This window comes from Charadrius vociferus, unplaced genomic scaffold (assembly GCF_000708025.1).
Source record: "Charadrius vociferus isolate BGI_N301 unplaced genomic scaffold, ASM70802v2 scaffold62, whole genome shotgun sequence".
NCBI classification, from domain to species: Eukaryota; Metazoa; Chordata; class Aves; order Charadriiformes; family Charadriidae; genus Charadrius; species Charadrius vociferus.
Window position 1 is genome coordinate 2,881,125 of NW_009647419.1, and position 20,134 is coordinate 2,901,258.

General features: G+C 37.5%; 1 protein-coding gene across 2 annotated transcripts in view; it reads left to right on the forward strand.

Moving 5' to 3' along the window:
• Positions 1–20,134, forward strand: part of LTBP1 (latent transforming growth factor beta binding protein 1) — a 187,520-nt gene that overhangs the window by 57,564 nt on the left and 109,822 nt on the right. For both annotated transcript variants that reach the window (XM_009880398.1, XM_009880397.1), the window contains one exon: positions 17,100–17,324. In XM_009880398.1, coding sequence (XP_009878700.1) covers positions 17,100–17,324 — 225 coding nt within the window. The remainder of the gene's footprint in view (positions 1–17,099; positions 17,325–20,134) is intronic.

Genomic DNA, 20,134 nt, shown 5'->3' on the forward strand with positions numbered 1-20,134 from the left:
TTTTGTGCTTTCCCTACTGGAGCTTTGTATCAAAAAATTCTCATGTTTTACTGTGTTGACTCTGTACAAATGTTTTTCAATAATTGACATTTTCCAAAAGTTTCCAGTTATGTATAGATAGAAACTTCCAAGAAGCAGCATAAACATTTGCTCAAATTTTATTTGGTCTTCTGTTGAAAGTAAGGAAAGAAAATTTGACCAATATATTTTCAAACAATAGGTTATTCAAAGGGGATTTAGTAAAAAGACTCAGTATGTAATTATTATTCTAACAGAATTTCCTATCTAGGAAAGAGTCTAGAGAGCACAATTATTTAGAACTGAAAATGTAAAGCAATTCTTCTAGGAAAAGGTGATAGAATTTTTGAATTTTATTTAGACGTACATGATCATGAACTTCTATCAATGCTGTAGAAGTTAACATTGCTTTTCATTCAAACATTTCTGGTCTTATCAAAGAATTGTGTTGGTTAAAAATGGTAATGGCCTGTAAGCAGGCCAGCCCATTTTTGTCTGTATTTTTTGTATGACAGGAAATCCAAGAGCAATGAATGGCATTTTCTTGCTGCCATTTGATATGTAATAAAGTTGTTGTTTCTTTGCTCCATATGATACATACTGCACATATCCTACTACATTTAAGAGGTACTCTAAGACTCTGACATTTGAGGAAGATTTATCAATACTGTTTGGAATGAAAAGGCATTTATTTTAAATAATATTGGAGGGCAAATTTGATGACATATAAAGGCTTGTATGCCAGGGAAGGCAGACTAAAAGACCAACAGCTTGTAGAAGTAGTTGTGTAGACTTGTGAGAATTTACAGACTTCTGGCACCTTGTGAGGTGTACACTTTTCAATTATCTACCCATTGTATTTTCTTCTTTGTTTTGTTGTACTGGGTTTAGTAAGAGTTGCTAGAATAGCAACATGTTGGAAGAGGTGCTTTCTTCTCTATGATGAAGTGTTGTTTACTACTTAGTGAATGGTGTCAGCCTGGGTAGATGGTCCATGTCGGATCTATGTAACCTGTGCCTCAACAAAATGCTGTTCCTATGGCTTGAGCTGAGACTTAGCAGATGTAAATGTGGTTTCTCAAATGGAGGATTTAAAATAATGGATAATGAATGTCATGCAGCGATTTTGGAATTCCTTTTGGTAGCATAACTGAGCAGAATTGATCTTTTTTTAAGTGTTTTCGTTTTCAACTTGATTATGTTCCATCAGACAACCTAATTGATGAGGAGCTTATTTCTGGAATAACTGCTTAGCTCAAGAACAGCATACGATAATTCATGATCTGTTTTTAGTAGTGTATTCTCTGTGGATATGAGTGAAGTGTTTCTTTGAAATATACTTGGGTTTTGCACTGGTACTTGTCATAGTATCATCCTTGTCTGAAGTAGCATAGATATAAGAACCTTGCTATTCCCCAGTATTACCAGTTTAGTCCTTTTACTCTCTTTCTAGTGGCTACCTTGTAGCCTTATTTGGTAAAAGTTTTGTTTCTACTGTTCCTGCAGTAATTATCATTTCCGCTCTGTCAGGCTTTATTGTTTTATGCTCTTTTTGCTGCCAGATGAAATATTTTTTTTTTCTTAACAGACACTGGCAGGCACTTGAAAATTTCAGAATTCTCAGACAACTTGGTTAAAAGATTACCGTTTTAAGCTTTCTGCAACAGTAATCAAGCAAGTTTGTCGGTCTGTGAGTGCCTCTTTCTATCTCTCAAAAAAGAGGGATCAGGACATTAGAATTTATTCACTGTTTTAGCTGGTAATTTGAAATTTAATCTGTATAAATGATGACCATGCTTGAAATATTTATTCATGCAACAGCATTGTGACAGCTGTAGCAAAATGAAAGCCAAGTATTTTTCCTCAGACACTGGACTGAGTGGCTAAAATAGAAAGAAAGACAAATAATGGTGGAACTATCTTATGAACTGTTTACATCCTCTGCCTTATAGAAGATACTAGGAAAAAGGTACTTCCCAGCCTCAAGAGCCAATGCAAGCAAAACAGTTTCAGAGGAACCACTTATCATGAGCATCAATTTAATAGATATTCCTTTTTTCCAACCTCCCCTTGTTCTGTAAAATAAACTTGAGCAGACAGGAGAATGAATTCATGTATTTCCAATCCAGGTAGTGCAGTCTAGGCTTTTCTAATCTGAACCACTAGTGGACTAAAATTCTACCTTGTAATGTAAATGTACCGCTCTGTAGTCTGAGTGGCACTCAAGTTTTTAATGCATTTTCAATTATTGGACACCTATACTCAAATTACAAAGAAAAGTTATATCTTAAGGATTTTGTTGTTGTTGTTGATATCCACATCTGTTCAGAAGGAATGCTTTCTTTCTCCATGTATTTATCAGCACTTGTCATCAACAAATAGTTCTGGTTTCTACCATACAGCTTACAGCATCTGTGAGCTCTTTCTTCATAATCTTAAAATAATTATTCAAATTTGACATCTTTCCCTCTGATTCTAAGAGAGGCCAGATGCTAATTTAAAAAAACCACATTGTTCAGCCGGATGATTTCAATGAGGTTGAACTTAGACAAGCCTGTTAGCAACTCATTTCCACTCCCTTGCTCACCTTAAGGACTTCAAACTATCACTGTGAAGCAAAAGTGCAAAAAAAAGTGCAAACTATCACTGCTCTCAAAGCACTCACCAAACTGTAGATTGTAGAGAACACAGTTTTTGGATGTGCAGTCATAGGAAAAACCACAAATGGAAATGGTACAAAATCCACACCTGCAGCCATTCAAAAACACATGGAGTATGTTTCCCTCAGAGTTAAAGCAAAACAGAACATGAAGTTAAAATGCATAATGCTTTATTTTACTGTATATGGTTTTAATTTCTAGGGATTAGTTTATGTACATCTGACTTGAAGTACTGTAAAGAGAGAACTAAGAGTGTATTTATTTGAATGATTACATTGTTGCATATTCAAATAAACACACTACCTTGTACAGCTATAATTTTGTTATTGCTAAACCAAATGTCTTTGCACATACCTCACTGAAGATCAAGTATATGCCAACTTTGGCTTAAAAAAGAAGAAAATTGCCTTTGAATTATGCAAGCACAGAATAGTCTCACAAATTTCTTTACTGGTTAAAATATGGCATTTGTCATGGATAGATTTCTTAGCAAACAAGTTTGTATTTAACGTGTCCTTTTGGGCATTACACAGAAGGAAGCAAGCAGCTATCACTACTCTACTGATCGCAGTCTTTTCCTGTTTGGCCTCTCTCTGCCATCTATTCTTTTTTGTATATTCTGCTCCAGATAATTCCCCTGTCTCTGCATGGTGTAGGCTGTATAACTTTCACCTATTAATTCCATCTGTAATTAGCTCTTAGATTTGAGTATCACTGTAATTTGCAACATAGATACACAGAGATTTCTGGATCTTTCTTTTGGAACATGAACTATAGCTTCATTATGCACATATTCAAATTCTTTGAGATTTCTAACTATCTCAGGGGAAAGGGAACTGTGAACTTTCAAGCAGGGGTTTACAAATGTGAATCAAGTTGAAGTCCATGGGAATTTTAAACTTTTTTTAACAAACCTCTGACAAAGTCTGAGGGATGGCAGTCAAAGAATAGAAGGAAAATTGGATATTTGTTGCTTGCACAGGAAGAGGATTGAGTTTTAAGAAACCCAGTCACAGAGAGTATTTTTCATCTGTATTTTATTCAGCCAAATACTTTGTTAATTTGGCATGTTGGTTGTGTTTTCAGTTTAATTTAAAGATGCTAAGTTGAGCTATGAAGTAAAATTTTTATATTTGCTATTGCTCAGATATTTCAAGTTTAGGGGACCTTTCAGCAACTTTTCATATCAAAATTTTGGAACACAAGTTCACTGACTCCTCTTTGAGAGGGACTGCCTCTCCGTAGATTGTATAGGGCAGCGTTCTCCAAACTTTTCTTGATCATATATCCCTATCAGTAAAAAATTTTTGCGTATGGACCCCCAATATAAGTTTGTTTATAAAGTATATACATGTGCTACTGTGTATATCATATATATGTACATTATAAAGCATACACAACATAAAAATTAAAAATGGATGAGATAAAGACGAAATAAACTCAATTTTGAAAATTTATTTTATTTATTAATGGTACAAAACATATTTCTTTCCAGCATCCCAGTAGATTGTCTTGCACACCACATGGGGTGAGTACACCCTTCTTTGGAGACTGCTGGCGTAGGGAATCAAAGGAGACCAGCTTCAGAACATAAGCTGTAATACAAACTTCCTGCAGTTAGTGGGCATCCATCGTTTCTCTTTTACTTACTGTTTGATTATTTTAAATTCAGCCTGTTATGTTAGATGCCATATATGTCGGTGCTAGAACACCTTTTTTCAATCTAATCAGAAGTTACATAGGTGAAAGAATGCCTATTATGACAATGGGGGCAAAGGGATTTTTTTGTACTTGAGCACAGGGTCAGGTACAACACTGCAGTGTGGAGCTTGGTCAATGGGGTTGTACCTAGCTCAGGGCATGGTTTAACTGCTTGGAACTGGACATGACCAGTCAGAGTGCTGACTGTATTTTAGATTTATTCAGCTTGTGCAACAATTTTTATAGCTATTATGTGTTCTTAAAAGAACCACAATGAGAAATGTTGAAGTTGCGTGTTTTTCAACAGATTTCCAAGTGTACATTCTCTGCAGAGTAGCCTTTATCCTTCCTACTCATTAGCACTAACTCTGCTCTGTTCCTCCTTCAGAACTCCAGGATTTGAGTCTCTTGCTTTTCACTGGTCTCCTATGACCTAATTTATTACTCAAACTCTGAATAATATCATTCCCGATATTCTCATATGTGTCACCTCCTCAAGGTCAACTCCCTAGAAAACTTTCCAATTTCTTGTGATGTAGCGAGTGCCAGAATATCTTAGACAGCTTATGGTTTTCATGTTTTTTAACTAGTCTAGGAAGGTCTGGATTACAAGCTATTATTTGTATGTTAATGAGTATCCATTTGAAACAGTCTATTCCTACTTTATTCTTCTTGTAAACTTTGTCATTCAAAGATGAGCACTGTGGTAATGTTACAGTAATCAGAGAGCAGTCTCCTGATGCTTGGAAATTATGAAAATGTTTGTAATGACTACAGTTTTTGTGGCGTTTTTTTTTTCTATTCTAAACGTAGCCTTGTTATTGGAGGATGTCTTGTGGTATGCTATGCAATGGGTCAGTGTTCATAGACCCTTTAGATCGAAGGTTCGGGGTTCATCCCACTCAACAGATCTTATGAGATGCCTGAGTCAGGACCCTAGTAGTCAGTAAGGAGAGACACCTTTATGGCAGGTTGGCCTATGGATGCCCTGAATGGCCTGCTGGGTGAGCCTCTCTTCACTGACAGAGTGGGAAACCTTGGGTAACAACACTCATGACTTAGGTGGCTCAAGAGGCACAAAAGGTTAAATGGGATGAATCTCGGCTTAAATATTTATTATTCCGTTGCCAGAAATGGCAATGCTGATGTCCCTGGCTAGTGTCAGCTTTGCTACTACTGTGGTCTTCAGAGCCTTTGCATAAGAGGCGTGACCACATCGCTTAAGTGTTTCTCAGGAAATTTTGCCATTTTTTTCTGATGGTAACCAAGTAGTTTGATGTCTAAGAGCAACTCTTTTCTCTGCCTTACACTACTAGGTGTTATTACTTTTTATAGTCCATGCAAGACTCCAGTATGTTTTTTGGAAACAGCCTAACAGGAGTCAGAGCAGAGGATCAGTTCAGTGACTTCATCAGATTGTAACAGTGCATGAGCCATAACAGCTTAGTGTCATGATGGTCAAATTACTCATTCATCCTTTAGTCCTTAAAGGTGGGTAATGCTGCTCGGCTGACACCAGAAGGGAAGAGTACAGCCTGGAAGGATCCTGTAGCAATAAAAGTGCTTGTTGTTCATTGTTATCTGTGCTTCTGTTGCTTCTGCTCTTCTTGCTCTGTCTGTTGAAAACAGATACATTACAAAATTAACTAATACACATGTACGCTATGCAGAGGAGTAAGAGCCTTAAAGGCACTGGGAACATAGGAAGGGTTAGTTTTCATCAGACATTGGGCACCTTCATTTCAGTGTTCCCACTTTGACAATGACCATTAGTCATTCAGGACTGCTTAAAATGATACCTATAAAGTCTTTATACTGCAACATACTATTTTGCAATCTGGTAATGTTTTGTATTCTGCAGGAAATTGTTTTGAGAATGATGATTTAAAAAAAAAAAAATATTGCTAGCTTGCTACACTTTCAAACCCAGCCTTCCCTAGAGATTTTATTTCAGTTGCATGTCTTGCACAGAGGAAAATTAATATCAACATACTGTAGAAGTCTGAAGAAATGCCTGAAGTAGCTTTTTCTGTATGTTAGCATCATCATTGAAGGTCTGACATTGTCCACTTGTAATGCATTAATTAGCAATAAACAGCAAACAGGTTTTTTTCCTTAGTATACCTGTTCTAGGCCTAACTCTTGTAATACTCAGTATATCAGGATCGGCTATAATAAAATCAATAGATTCACCAAATATGATCAGGGTAGGAGCGAGTCATCCATTAACACTCTGTCTGTCCCCTTGCCTCTAAAAATAGTGTCTGAATCATCTCAAATATTGAGAATATTAGAAACAGATTTAGCAAAGAGTGATTGTGAGCATCCTGCCTGCTAGTGAGCGAGAATTCTCCTATCAATCATTTCTCAACTATCAGAATTTTTGCTATACCCTTTTTATATTAAGTAACCACAGCTTTAAGCCATTTTCCATGACAGAGCATGCCTTTTATTTTTCTGATAGTATTTGAATATTCTAATACTGTTTTTCAGCCATCCCATTCTTTCCATACTGTAACACTTTAATAGTTTTTTGGCAGCTGTTGGTCAGATAGAGCTCATATCAGTCATCTACACACAGGTCTATGGTTGCATTTGACGTGTCTGAGGATAGCTGGCTTATCACATGAGCTTGGCAGGATGTGATACAGGTCTTACGAGATTCCCATGCCCTTTGGAACCATGTTGAGGGATGGGTGAAATACCTGGGGGCATATTGGATGTCACTTCGTTTACTTTGTGTACACATTTTCAAGTCACCAACATCCAACTTTGCTTCCTGGTGTGTTTTAAAGTACTGAGTTTAAAACTGAGGAAGACATACAAGTAGTATGGTGAAATTATCTTGTGCATGTTTGTTCTGGATTTCTTGCCGATCACGATGCTCACTAGACAAATATATACTAGACAAATATATATATACACTATACAAATGTATATTTCTCTAAAATGTACTGCAGCCTTGTCCTTTATGATCTGAACCTGCTCCCTGGTTTTTGGTATCAGGATCTCCAATAGTTGACAATGTACTCTCCATTAAATAATGACTGATACCCCACTATTGGTATGCTTTTCTAATGAAAAAGTGAGACACAGTGGGACAAGCATGTAGACTGGGACAGCTTAAGTGTCAGCATCCACATAGGAGGTGCATGTTGAAACTTACATTACAGGCAATGGAGACTTAGAAATTTGTTCAACTCGCTCTAATACAGACACAGAGAACTAAGGCAAATACCTACTTGACTCTTGTTTTTCTTTGGATGGGATCTCCCAGCTTTCCGTCCCCTGTGAAGACAGTGTCCCTCCCCCTTCTTTATAAGTAGACTGTTGTTCTTTTCTAGTGTATACCTAATTCGTTACACTTACTGCACCTTATTTACAGTGAGTTGACACCAGCATTAAGTGATGCTAGTCATTACGCAGTCTTTCAGCAGCTCACATAAAGTTCAATTACTTGTGGAGATAATGATCATCCCAGAAGCTGAGCCTGTACTTACCAGCTGAGTTAGAGAATGAATTGTAAATTCAAAGTTTGCTGTTGGGAGATATGAAAATGGAAAATGCCTGAAGATGTTAGTGATTTGATTTTTGTGATGCTTTCTTCTACTTGCCTTCCTTGGTAACTGCCATGTAGCGCTGCATTAAGTAGACATTCCTCCAGTTGGGCTTTAAGGTACTACATGATTTGTTAAAGCTTCATGCTGATAGTGCTACCTGGAGGAGTTTGAGAAGAACTAGTGAAGTACAGTTTCATTAGAGATACAACTTCCAAAATTGTGAGAACAACAGTGAAAATGTGAAGAGAATAGCTAGACTGCATTCTAGCAGTGGGGTTTCTTTTTTTAGTGTTTCTTTTCTGTTTATTTTAAATGTAGTATTCTAGATCTGTAATAGAATTTAAGTAACTGCTGTAGTTGCTGGTTTTGGAAATATGTTGTCAAAGTGTATACTGTAAAGAAAATGCATGTTTGTCTATGGAAAAAGTATAGAAGGTTTATTTTGTAAAATGGTATGACTGCACCCTGAAAATTATCATAGCTATGACAGGCACAGAGTGTATCTCTGTGTATTTTGTGTATTAACAAAGGGGCCAAAAGGATGAAATCTCATGCTTTATGAGAAGGATACAATGTTCTTTCCTCTTGTATGCAATTGTAGGTCCGTATTGGATCAACAAAGACTAGATTTCAAAAATATTTATTAATTTCACAGTCTAAGAGATATCTCTAAGTAGTCTTCTGGTTACATTAATGAGCCTTTTCCATAGGGGAAATAAGAATCTCATACTCAACAAAATTTAGTCCATCTCAGAAAGGGTCCAGGCACACCATTTTTACAGCATTGGAAAATTTCCAAACAAATGCTGTGTTACACCATCAGCAGGAGATGGAGGCTAAACCTCTTTTCCCCTTAATTTCTCTGCCTGGATTCCTCACTGAAATATGGGTACTTCATCTGTTCTGTCATAATATGATACAATGAGGGATGCATTTCTAGGGCAGTTTGTCTTCTCCCTAAAGCAATCCATTTTTAAAAACCCTATGTTCTCATAATGTTTAGAAGTTTAGGGTGCACTTTGCAGAAAAAAATTATTCAAAGACTCATGTATCCTTGTTAGTAGTTTCTGGATAAAGAAGTTTTACATAAAAGGAAGGTGAGTAGATCTGTATGTGGCGTGTACACAGATCTCCTTAGAGGCAACTTGCTGCTTTGGTCTTTTTGACAGAGTTGAATGGGGTTGCAGTTGCGTTAGAAGTGGAGTAAAGATAATTGTTGCTGGAATGCGATTCATTCTGTTCCTATAGATTTCCTTATTAGTTGAGTTCATCCTTGGACTCTGATGTTTGCTTACATCTATAATGTTAATAGTCTTGAAATGTCACATGCACTCCACTGCAAACCAACGAAATGACCCCTGCCATGCAGCTTAGCATTAATATTGTTTTGGGGGAGGGGGAGCTGTTAATAATAAGTGTTATATATAATTCCTGAGAGATGTCTTCATTCTGCATTTATCCCTAGTCTTGTGGTTTTGTGGTTTGTTGGGGTTTTTTGTTGTTGGTTTTGGTTTTTTTTTTTAATAAAATGTGCATGATCCAGACAGACACCACAAAGCTTGTTTATTTTGGCAATAATTTGGTTTCCTTGTCTGTATAAACAGCAGTACTTACGATCCCATTCCCAAGTGGGGCTACGTTACTTTGTTAAAGATCCCTTGGTAATAACAGTTTAAAATTATAAAACAAATTTTAATGAAGTCAACGATGATGTTAATTCACAATAGCTGAGAACCCAGTTTAGTAGCTGCATATTTTTCTTATCATACCATTAGATTTGAGGTAGGGTCCTGTTTGAAATTTTTCCCTCCAGCATTGCATATTGATATGATATGCATTTATATTGCATATCATATTTATTTCCAGAGGAAACATCTGAAGTGCCCTCAATATCATGTTTAGCCTTTTTGGATGATTTCTATTAATGTATTGCAGCATTCAGAGTAAGGACTTGCTTTATAAGTATAAGATCCTTGTTATAATATCTACATGTCTGCTGATAAGCAGTGTGAAGACGACAGGATAAGGGACCACATTCGATATATTCCTCTATCACTTTCTGGTCAGAAGTCTGGCGTAATGGAACATAGCACCTTGAGTGGCATAAAGTAGGGTTTTTCCACTTGTGAACGTTTTTAGGCGTTTTATTTCTTTCTCACTGAACAAACGTAAATGTTAATGCTCCCACTGAAGTTACTGTGGTTTTTCACAAGATTAAGACTTGGGAGTTCATATGCAAAGGAACAAGCATAACAGCTTTGAATACATTATGTTCATGATAGTTATAACTACAGAAGCACAGAATAAGGAGAAACAAAATCCTTGGAGTAAATATACAAACTAGATTTTAGTGTTCTTGTTCACAAATGGTATTCATCAAATCTGATAAAAACAGCCTCTAATAATAAAGAAATGTGTTTTGAAGTAAAGATGTTCTTCAAAGTATGCCCCTTACCTATACTGTTTTGTTGTGTGTCATTCCTACTGATTTACAATTATTTGTTGTAAAAATACTATATGTTTAAATTCTTGCCATTTCGAGGGAATCTGTATTTGTGTAAGCTAATTTAAAACTACTTAAACTAGTAATAAACTAAATGAAACTATTTACTAGAGAGATTTCTGTAGGACAACTCTTTCATTGTATTTTTTACTTTGTATCTTTTTGATGTACCCAACTGAGAAAGTGTGCACTGTTGTTCTACCCACCTTTCCAGCAACCCTCTTACTTTTACAAGCATCTTTCAAAACGTAATTGCTTGTTGTTATCCATATTACAGGGTATTAATCTGCCTAAGTTCATGCCTTATACTTAAACCATTGTTTATGCACAAGATGGCATTCAACAGGGGAAACCAGAGGCGAGCCTCAAAACATTTTTCCCTTCTTGTTGACTACTAGAGATTTCATTAAAAAGTGCCGTGACAGGCAGGCTCATCCCCCATCCAGTACTGCCATTTGTCATATAACCTGACTGCTCGCAGCAGTAGCAGAGAGTTGCCACTTCTACAGGATTACTTATGTCTGGAACTAAATCTGGTGCTGTCCTCACTGTTTGGATCAGTGAATAGCAGTGGTACGTAACAAGGGACTTGTGGGTGGTAACTAGGCTATTCACATGAGCAGGGCATCGCTTTCCTGTTCTCAGTGGTGAGCATAAAAGAGTATTTTTCATCTGCAGCTGGAGCTCTTGCCATCAGATTTACTTTTGAAAATTGTGTTTGGTTGTTGCAATAGAATGTTTCTCATAAAAATTGTCAAAATACAAACATTAGGATCAATTCAGAGGTAACTGTAGAGCAGTTATTCTGTTAAATCAAGGCCACTTGAAGCTCCTCTTCTCCCTCTGTTTTCCAAAGCACAAGTTTGTAATATCAAGATTATCTTAATCTTACTTAAAAAAAATAAATCTTAATTATTTGGTTACTTAACTTGCAACTTTTTTACATAACACCTGAATTACAACCAAGAATCTGAAGAGAAAACCGTTTACAATGAAGCAGTTAGAACATTGAGGCACACGGCAGATGTGGCCAAAAAAATAGTAGGGGAATGGGGAAGAGTCTAAACTGGAGGATAGCATCATTACTGTAGCTCATGCCTCTGTTCTTTTTGTAAGTTACTGTTAGAGTTTCTGCAATGAGAAAGTAGAAATAAGTTTGGAGCGATTGCGCAGATCTATATATAGCACTTCTGGGTTTCAACTTTTACCTAAATCGTATGGTCTTTAGAGGCACTATGTTACAATAATGTTGCATGTGGCAGTGCTTCCCCTGATTTGTGTTTTGTAGAACTGCATGGTAGTGCCTGCACTTTCTGTGAGCTTAGTAACAGCTTGGATGAAAGGTGCCGAAACAGCTGTGGGGCATGTAGTAATGCTGGATAACTGTGTTAGTACTCAGAGACAAAATTAATCTGCTGATTCGTGATGCATCCAGTGGAAATACTGTAATCTAATGAGCAATTTAAGGTTTTCCTTGGAGAGCCTGTTGATGTAATTGAATAGTGCTTACGCTTGAATAGCTGATAGCATGTAAGTAGAAAAGGCAAAGAGTGCTGAGGGAAAGTGAGACAAACTCGCGTGTTCCCTGAAGTGTAAAAGAAAAGGAATTTGGAACGTCAGACAAGGAACGTTTCAAAACCCATCTTCATTTTCTTCAACACTGTTTACAGGAAGGGAGTTTCCATCTATCCTCAGGGCTTGTTTGAGTAAGCGTGGGCTATTTTTTAAGGATCAGGAGGATTTAGGTGCTTGGAATTTGTTTTGTTACACATTATTTTGATTAAATGAAAGCATTCGGATTTGATTAAATTAGTTTATCTGGAGCTGTTCAAGGTTTTTTAAGTATCTTGAAAACAAATTAGATGATGTAATTACATGGACAAACTGTATATCAGTGGTTTCCTAGCTTTTTTGTTGATGATTTCATGCCCTGTTCCTGTGTTCCTAACCCATACCCATGGCAGCTTTATCAGGATTCATGTTGCAAATGTTCTCCTCTTTCTATGCATTCAGCCTTTCAGAGACTGCCTGTGCGGGTATTTCCATGCAAGTTGTCTGCTTGGCTCATTTTGAACAGTGATACCCACTAAGCTGTGCCAGGCTGGGGAGAATTAAGGCCTTTGGATGCCAGAGAAATCAAAGCTTGTTATTACCAATTAGTTGCCCAAGGATGAGAAGAATACTTAAAATGTTTGTAATTCCTTAAACCTGTCTCTATGTTTCTAAGGGATGGATGTTCATTTATAATTAGGAAATAGTTAAATTTGTTCAGTTGTATGTTGGCTGATCCTTAAGAGACAGTTGAGAGACTTGGCTTACAGCACATCTGAGTGAAGAATTTGTTGCCTTTCTTAGGTCCATTAATACTTTCTTTGGTTTGTAAGATACCCACGTGTGAACTGAAATTTTTTGTTGTCTTGTGCAGACCTATCTCCACATTTTTATCAGGCTCCAAGCAGCTAGAGGATTTCACAATGTAATGGATATTTTTATTTCCTTTTTTTTGAACTTTTCAGAGGAAATGGCAAAAGCCCAGTGAGAATCAGACTCCAGTGTGCCCTTTGTCTGAATGTCAGTTGTGAACATATATGCAAACCCAGCATCTTCTAATTGTCTCTCCTGGCACAGGGGTCTGGGTTTTGTCAGGAGTGTCCCCTATGCCTCTGGCAGTGTTCAGCCATTCTGTTTATTTAAGTTCTTTAACCTCAATGACAAAACAAAACAAAGCAAAAAAACTTTCATCAGAAGTTGAGCTGTTCAAACATACCCTGGCTTTATATCCTGTTCCTATCTTAAGTTGTTTTTTTTTCCCCAGGGCTCTTTGGTCTTTGTTAACCTAAGATTCCCAGAACCTTGTCGAGGAAAAGTAGCATTTCCTTCCTCTGCCTTTTTGGAGGCTAACTGCCCTTCTGCTTATTTTTCTCAAATGGTCTGTGTCTAGTTCCAGCTCTGGTGAAGTTGTGTGCCCGGACTGCCAGAACCAGTGTCATAACCAAATGTAGCCCTTTCTCCTGGCCATAAACTACCTGAGGAAACATCACAATTAGTGTGTGCGTGTTTATTATGCCAATTTAAAATTATCAGATATTTTATTTCAATTTGTTTCATTTTTATAGAATCGCAGAATTGTTTAGGTTGGAAGGGATCTTAAAGATCACCTAGTTTCAAATCCGCCTACAGGAACACCTTTCACTAGGCCAGGTGGCTCAAAGCCCCATCCAGGCTGGCCTTGAAAACTTCCAGGGATGGGGCATCCGCAACTTCTCTGGGCAACCTGTTCCAGTTCCTCACTACCCTCAGAGGAAAGAATTTCTTCCTGATATCTAATCTAAAGCTACCCTCTTCCAGTTTGAAGCCACTACCCCTCATGCTGTCACAACAGGCCCTGCTAAAAAGTTTGTCCCCATCTTTCTTATAAACCCAATTTAAGTACTGGAAGGCTGCTATTAGGTCTCCCCGGAGTGTACTCCAAGCTGAACAACCCCCACTCTCTCAGCCTGTCTTCACAGGAGAGGTGCTCCAGCCCTCTGATCATCTTCGTGGCCCTCCTCTGGACTTACTCCAACAGGTCTGTGTGCTTCTTATGTTGGGGGCGCCACAGCTGGATGCAATATTCCAGGTATGGTCTCATGAGAGCGGAAAAGAGGTGCGGAGTGACCTCCCTCGACCTGCTGGCCATGCTGCTTCTGATGCAGCCCAGAATACAGTTGGCCCTCTGGGCTGCAAGTGCACGTTGCCAACCCATGTTGAGCTTCTCATCAACCAACACCCCCAAGTCCTTCTCCTCAGGGCTATTCTCAATCCATTCTCTGCCCAGCCTGTATTTATTGGTTCTTTTTTTGGTTTGTGAGTTGTTTGTTGTTTTTAAAGTTCTCATAATATTTGTCATTTGAGATTATCAAGTTTTCAGTTTAGCCCAGCAATCTTATGCTATTTGTTTTTATGTGTCTGAGTATAACTTACAATTGTATGTTTCAGAATTTTTAATTTTTTATTACAGAATTTTATATTCTCAGAGTAGAGTTAATGTATTCTCATTTAAAGTTCATTCTTCATACATTAGGCCAGACCTTCAAGAGATGTAAATCAATATACCTGCACATAAATCAGCTGAGTGATTTCCACCACATGATAACGTGGGCAGCTTGGAATTTTTATTTTCTGTTATGCGTAGATACTGAGAAATTAAATGTTCTTCATTATTTCCCACGTTCTTGACCTTTCAGTGGCCTTTGTTTGCACTTATTTGCATGTTAGTTGTGTAAATATCCACAGCAAACAATTATGAAAAGGGACATGAATGAACTCTTTTCTATTGGTATCTCCCTTCCCAGTATTTTTAGCACAAACTTTTGTTTGCGTGAAAGCAAAGCTTTTCACGTGCCTGTTTGTTACTTGGCGGGCTCCTGCAGGAGAGGAAAGCCTGAAGCATGCCCTGTGATGTGGAGATGCCTGTGCGACATGGCTTTCCAGATGCCAACTACTTTATAGGAACAGGACATTGGAACAAATTAACTTATTTTGATGGAAACACTGTGTTTATTTATATTGCTTAAAAGCTATATTTTGCACATTACCTTGTTGCCTCAAGGTGGGAAAGGGCGTGAAGAAAATCTATGGGATGGGTTTCCTGCACTCAAGGAATTCCTTCAGGGAGACTATTTCTGTTTGCCTATGTTTCTCTATTCTTCTTTCAAAAACCAAATTGCTGGTTCCTTAATGCTACTATTCACTATTTCATTGTGTGATGCTGCTTTTGCACAAAAAACTACCTTAGCTGACAACCTTGTTCAGGCAGATCTTTACAAGTACCTAAAATTCTTTGTGTGTTGTTGCCATTGCAGTAAACCTGCTCATTTATGGCCACTCAGGGAGGAATGATACCAGAGAGAGAGATAACTGCTATGCTTTCATTACTGACGAGGTCAAAAATCGTTCATTTTGCCCTGAAGTAATAGCTGTTCTTTAAGGATGTCTTTTATATACTCGGATAAAGACTCAACAGCATTGGGACCCAAAAAGTGAGGCCTGCGCTAGCGTTGGACAGTCTTCCAAAGTCTTTTAGTGAAGTGCTAAAGCTTGAAGTACTTTCAGTCAGTTTATATGAAATGAAAATATGAGATAAGATAAGAAAAATATACTTTTGTAGAACAGAGTGGAAAGACAATTCTGGCTGTTTACATTTGTGCATGGACCTATCTGGCGAGCAGGCAGTGCCGTTCCTGTCAATACAATTTGAGGGTGCTCTGCGACGAGCCGGGCTGATTGCCCCATTTCTTGAGCACTCTTGCTGGGCCAAGTGAATTACACAGCTGGGTTGGAACTCTTTGGGCTGTTGAATGTCCTGCTTTGTTGTCTTGCAACACACAACACACAGGTTCCTTTTCCAATGCTGACATTTTATGGTATTAATAATAGCAGTAGCCTGCAGATGTCCAGAGATTACACCACTTGGAATAATAAGCACTAGGTTCCTAATTACCTTGCATTATCTACAGTTTCTCACTTTTATTGTAATTCAATATAGACCAAGCAATACCAATCCAGCAAAATGCCATAATTACTCTAAAGTCAAGGTTTTTATTTATTTTTTTACAGTCAGAATCTTGTCTTAAAGCTGACAAATGGATACTCTGTGCTATTTCGCCAAAAATCTTTGATTTCTGAAAAAAATTACTTTAGTCTGTCTTGAACAAAAGCTTATGGTATTTTTCCTGTTGTTTTTACGTCATTTAATTCTTGAAAATGTTGACAGCTCAGCCAGATTATGGTTGATTATAAAGTCCCACATCATATTTTTAGGTAGTGCTGAACCAGCCTATTCCTGTTTGTACCTCTGAGTTAAGAAATATTTTTAATTCAATGTTGACATTTTTCATGTTTCATCTGACAATTTATATTGCTGTAAATGTGTAAGTACTAGCTGGCACAGAAGTAATTATCCTTGTCTTTATATGGGAGCTAAAATATTTTAATACTTTGGAATTTGTCTCTGAAATCATTTGAGTAGAATCCCTGGATGTTTTTATGATCTTCGTGGGTGGGTATACAAATTAGCTTCTTTTATCTGAGAGATAAATGTTAAGCAAAAATCTAGATACTCAGTAAGACACGGTTTTCCAGAGACCAGCCAAGGCTTACAGTAAAAATAGAAAATTTATCCCCAGTACTGTCTACTCTCCAGTGAATTTTTCCCCAGTCTTCCAGGGAAGCGTAGGTCGTCCAGGATTTTCAGAAATAGGAGGCTGACTAAATAAGAATACCTGTACTGAAGTGTGAGAAAGAGGTGTAGCCAGGTACCATTTTAATTTAGCATCTTACTTAATAGCATAATGAAATAAAATAGCTGGGATTTCTAAGGGAAGAATGTGCTTAGTGTGTTTGTCGTAGAGGGAAGATATGAACTAGGCAGAGGTCACAAGGAGGGCTTGTCATGGAGAGAAGATACGAACCAGGCAGAGGTCACAAGGAGGGGAAGTGAAGTGGTTCTGCCACAAGGCAATCAAAAACGCCTGTCAAATGGGTAGTTGTTCTTCAGAAGTTGGTCCAAAGGACCCGAGCCATGTTCCTTTCTTCCTCAACTTCTGTGTGATACATGGTCAGATAATACTAAGGCTAAAGTCATTAACAAAATTTTTGTTTCTGTTTTCATTTCAGTTATTTGCCACCTTCCATGCATGAATGGAGGCCAGTGCAGTTCTAGAGATAAGTGCCAGTGCCCTCCTAATTACACTGGTAAACTTTGTCAGATCCCTGTGCATACTGCCAATACTCCAAAACTGTATCATCACCCACAACAGGTCAACAAGCCTGTAGGATCACAAATTATCCACTCTACTCATACTTTACCACTGACGATGTCTGGACAGCAGGGTGTAAAAGGTAACTTTTTTCTTGATAGATATTTTTTCCTTTGGAGTTAATTTTATTAACAAATTTTGGTTGTCCAACCAGTAATGATAGTGATCCATCTACATAGTTTTAATCTTGACACCCCAACTTGAATCCTGAGCTCACCAGAATGACTGGAAAGTATTTTGCTCAATGACTGAAATAATGAGAAGTAACAGTGCTATTGAAAAGAGTAAGTTCACTTTAAAGTGGAATTTAATGCAGATTGCAGAGTCAAAGGATAATGCATGGGGCTTCTTGCAGGAGTGTAGACCTACTAAAAAAGAGAATGATTGTGCCTGAACAGAGTCTGTAAGTTGCATAAATACCTAGGTAGAAAGTTGCAGGTGATTCCATGGTTACTAGTGGAAGGAAGAGACAATGCTTTTCAACATAACAAAATTTGTCTAATGTAAAACTGAAAATACAATCCACGTTTATCTTTGTTATATCATTTGGTATATCATCACAAGAAAAGTTGTGATGTTAATCAAATTTTGCCCAGTCAAAGAAAGTTCAGTCAGCTTCAGGTTTCCGTTCCCCTGAATACCTTTCTGTGAGGTTACAAATTCTGATGACCTTGAAGAGAAATGTTGAATTTGTTTCCTGTGTGTCCTATGACTCTTGATAGCATTTTATCTGGGTGAGATATGAAATGACCCCTGCAATTCAGTTTCACAGCATATGAATTACCGTGAATTTTGTTTGTTTGAATTGCCAGATTGATTTTTTTATTTTTTTTCTCTTGTTGAGGGTAATTTTACAGTTACCTCTCCAAGATTGCTACCTCTGAATGAAAACAAAATATATGGGGGAAAGATGTGAGGAGTCTCAGTTGTTGGCAGCTAGTTCCCAAATAACTTTGCTAAAAGAGGCAAAACTATTTATGTTTGTGATAAATATAATCTAATGTAGTAATTCTGTTTTCAGATGGCGCATAGCTGTGAGGGAAGTGTTGACAGTATCCTTCTGGAAACACAATATTTTATAAATGCTTTTAAGTATCTGCTCCATCTTTTCAATGGATTTGTTCTCTAGGGACTGCCACACAGTCCATTGGGAAATACTCCACTGACATGTTGGAGTATTAGTCCCTGAAGCTGCCCAGAAAAGGAAGGGGGGAGGAATGAGCAAATAAGAGAATATAAGTACCTAAACATTTAGCAGAGTAGAAATTCATTTCTGTGACTATTCTATTTAATTCGAGATCAAATTATTTTAGACAATATGGTGGGCCATAAAAAAAATTAAGACAGTTGTTTTTCAGATTTAGTTGCTGTCTTAAAGCACACAATAGGTTTCTTATTGCTAAAGAGTCTGACCTTTTGAATGTTTTTTGTTTTTTTTTCCTGACCCTCAAGTCCTCATCAGATCCATCAGCAGTCCCAATGCCTTCTCTTCTCTTTCCATGTCCAAATGAGGATGTTGGATTGTGGAGAGAAGAGTGTTTTGTTTGTTTCAAGGAAAGAATAAAATCCTGAAATGGCTGGCAGAAATAAAAATTAATCAGCACATCTAGGCAGTGATGTTTTCAGCATCTGAACATCTCTAGGTGGATTGATGGATTAGAGCAGAACAATTTAGTGATGTCTTTTGCGGGCTAATATATCCTTTAGATTTCTCTGCTGGAGAAACTAGTTCAAGGGATCCCTTTTACATAAAAATGTACAATAGTAAGTTGGGGTGAGTTTTATTATTTTCACACCTGGACTATGCTGTCTTGTCTTGTGCTGCAAAGACAGTCTATTAGCCTGAGAAGGGCCTTACTACTTCTTGTAACACTGAATCTTTTCCTTGTGGGTTTACCTGTAGCAGAACTCATGTACCATAAATTTTGATTGAAGGTTGTTTTCTGCTATGGGCAAGATCTGAAGAGCCATTAAGGCCCTGCAGCAATATTTTGCTGACTTTATTCCTGATGTTTCTGTTTGCAATGAAGCAATGCAGGGCAGAGTAAAAATAAGTTTGATTTTTTAAGGAATTCCTAAGTGAGATCAATTAATAGTGAAAATGTGCCTAGAGAAATGAAAATAATGTGAAAACTGAAAAGAAATTTCTACAAAATAATATAATTTTAAAGCAGCTAAGGTAAATGAAATATGCTTTGTTGGGAAATGGAGCTGTGAGATTGAAATTTGTAAATAAGAACTGAAAATGTCTAATCAAGTTCCAAATAACAGACTGGCCTCCTGGAGGCAAAGGAGACAATTGAGAAGACTCAAAAATCCAGTATGTGTTATAGAGAAAATATGTCAAATGATATTTGTTGGTTCTTGATGTTTGGAAGGGGTTTTACATCTAATGGATTGGCTGGCCTGGAGGAGACCGGGTAGTATTTGCTGATGAGAGACACCCAGTCAGCACAGTAAACGCTGACTTTGTTATGCAGCTTTCAAACTTTAGAATTTTTTACACACCTCTCCTTCACCTCCACCAATAATAATTTGAGTTACATGTTTAAAGGGCATTTTGTGTTTCCATGAAAAGAGGCTTGAGGCTCATAAAGAGTTCAGTGCGCATTATGTTGACTGGAGGGTCTCAATCTATCTACCCAGACCTAAAACTACAACTGTATTTAAAAACGGAAGTCTCTGAAAAACATTTCCTCCATCTTTAGCTGCCAAATCCTGAATTCAAAGTCCAGTGAAAGGAGTGGTGGTTTTAGATGGTTGAGATGCTGGCAACTGTTGCAGGGGCAAACTCAGGACTTGGCAGGTATATAAAGATGAAAAGATGAAAACTGAAGCTTTTTCTGTGTTCCAGAGAAAGACGATGGATCTGAAAAAGAAAATAAAGCTTAC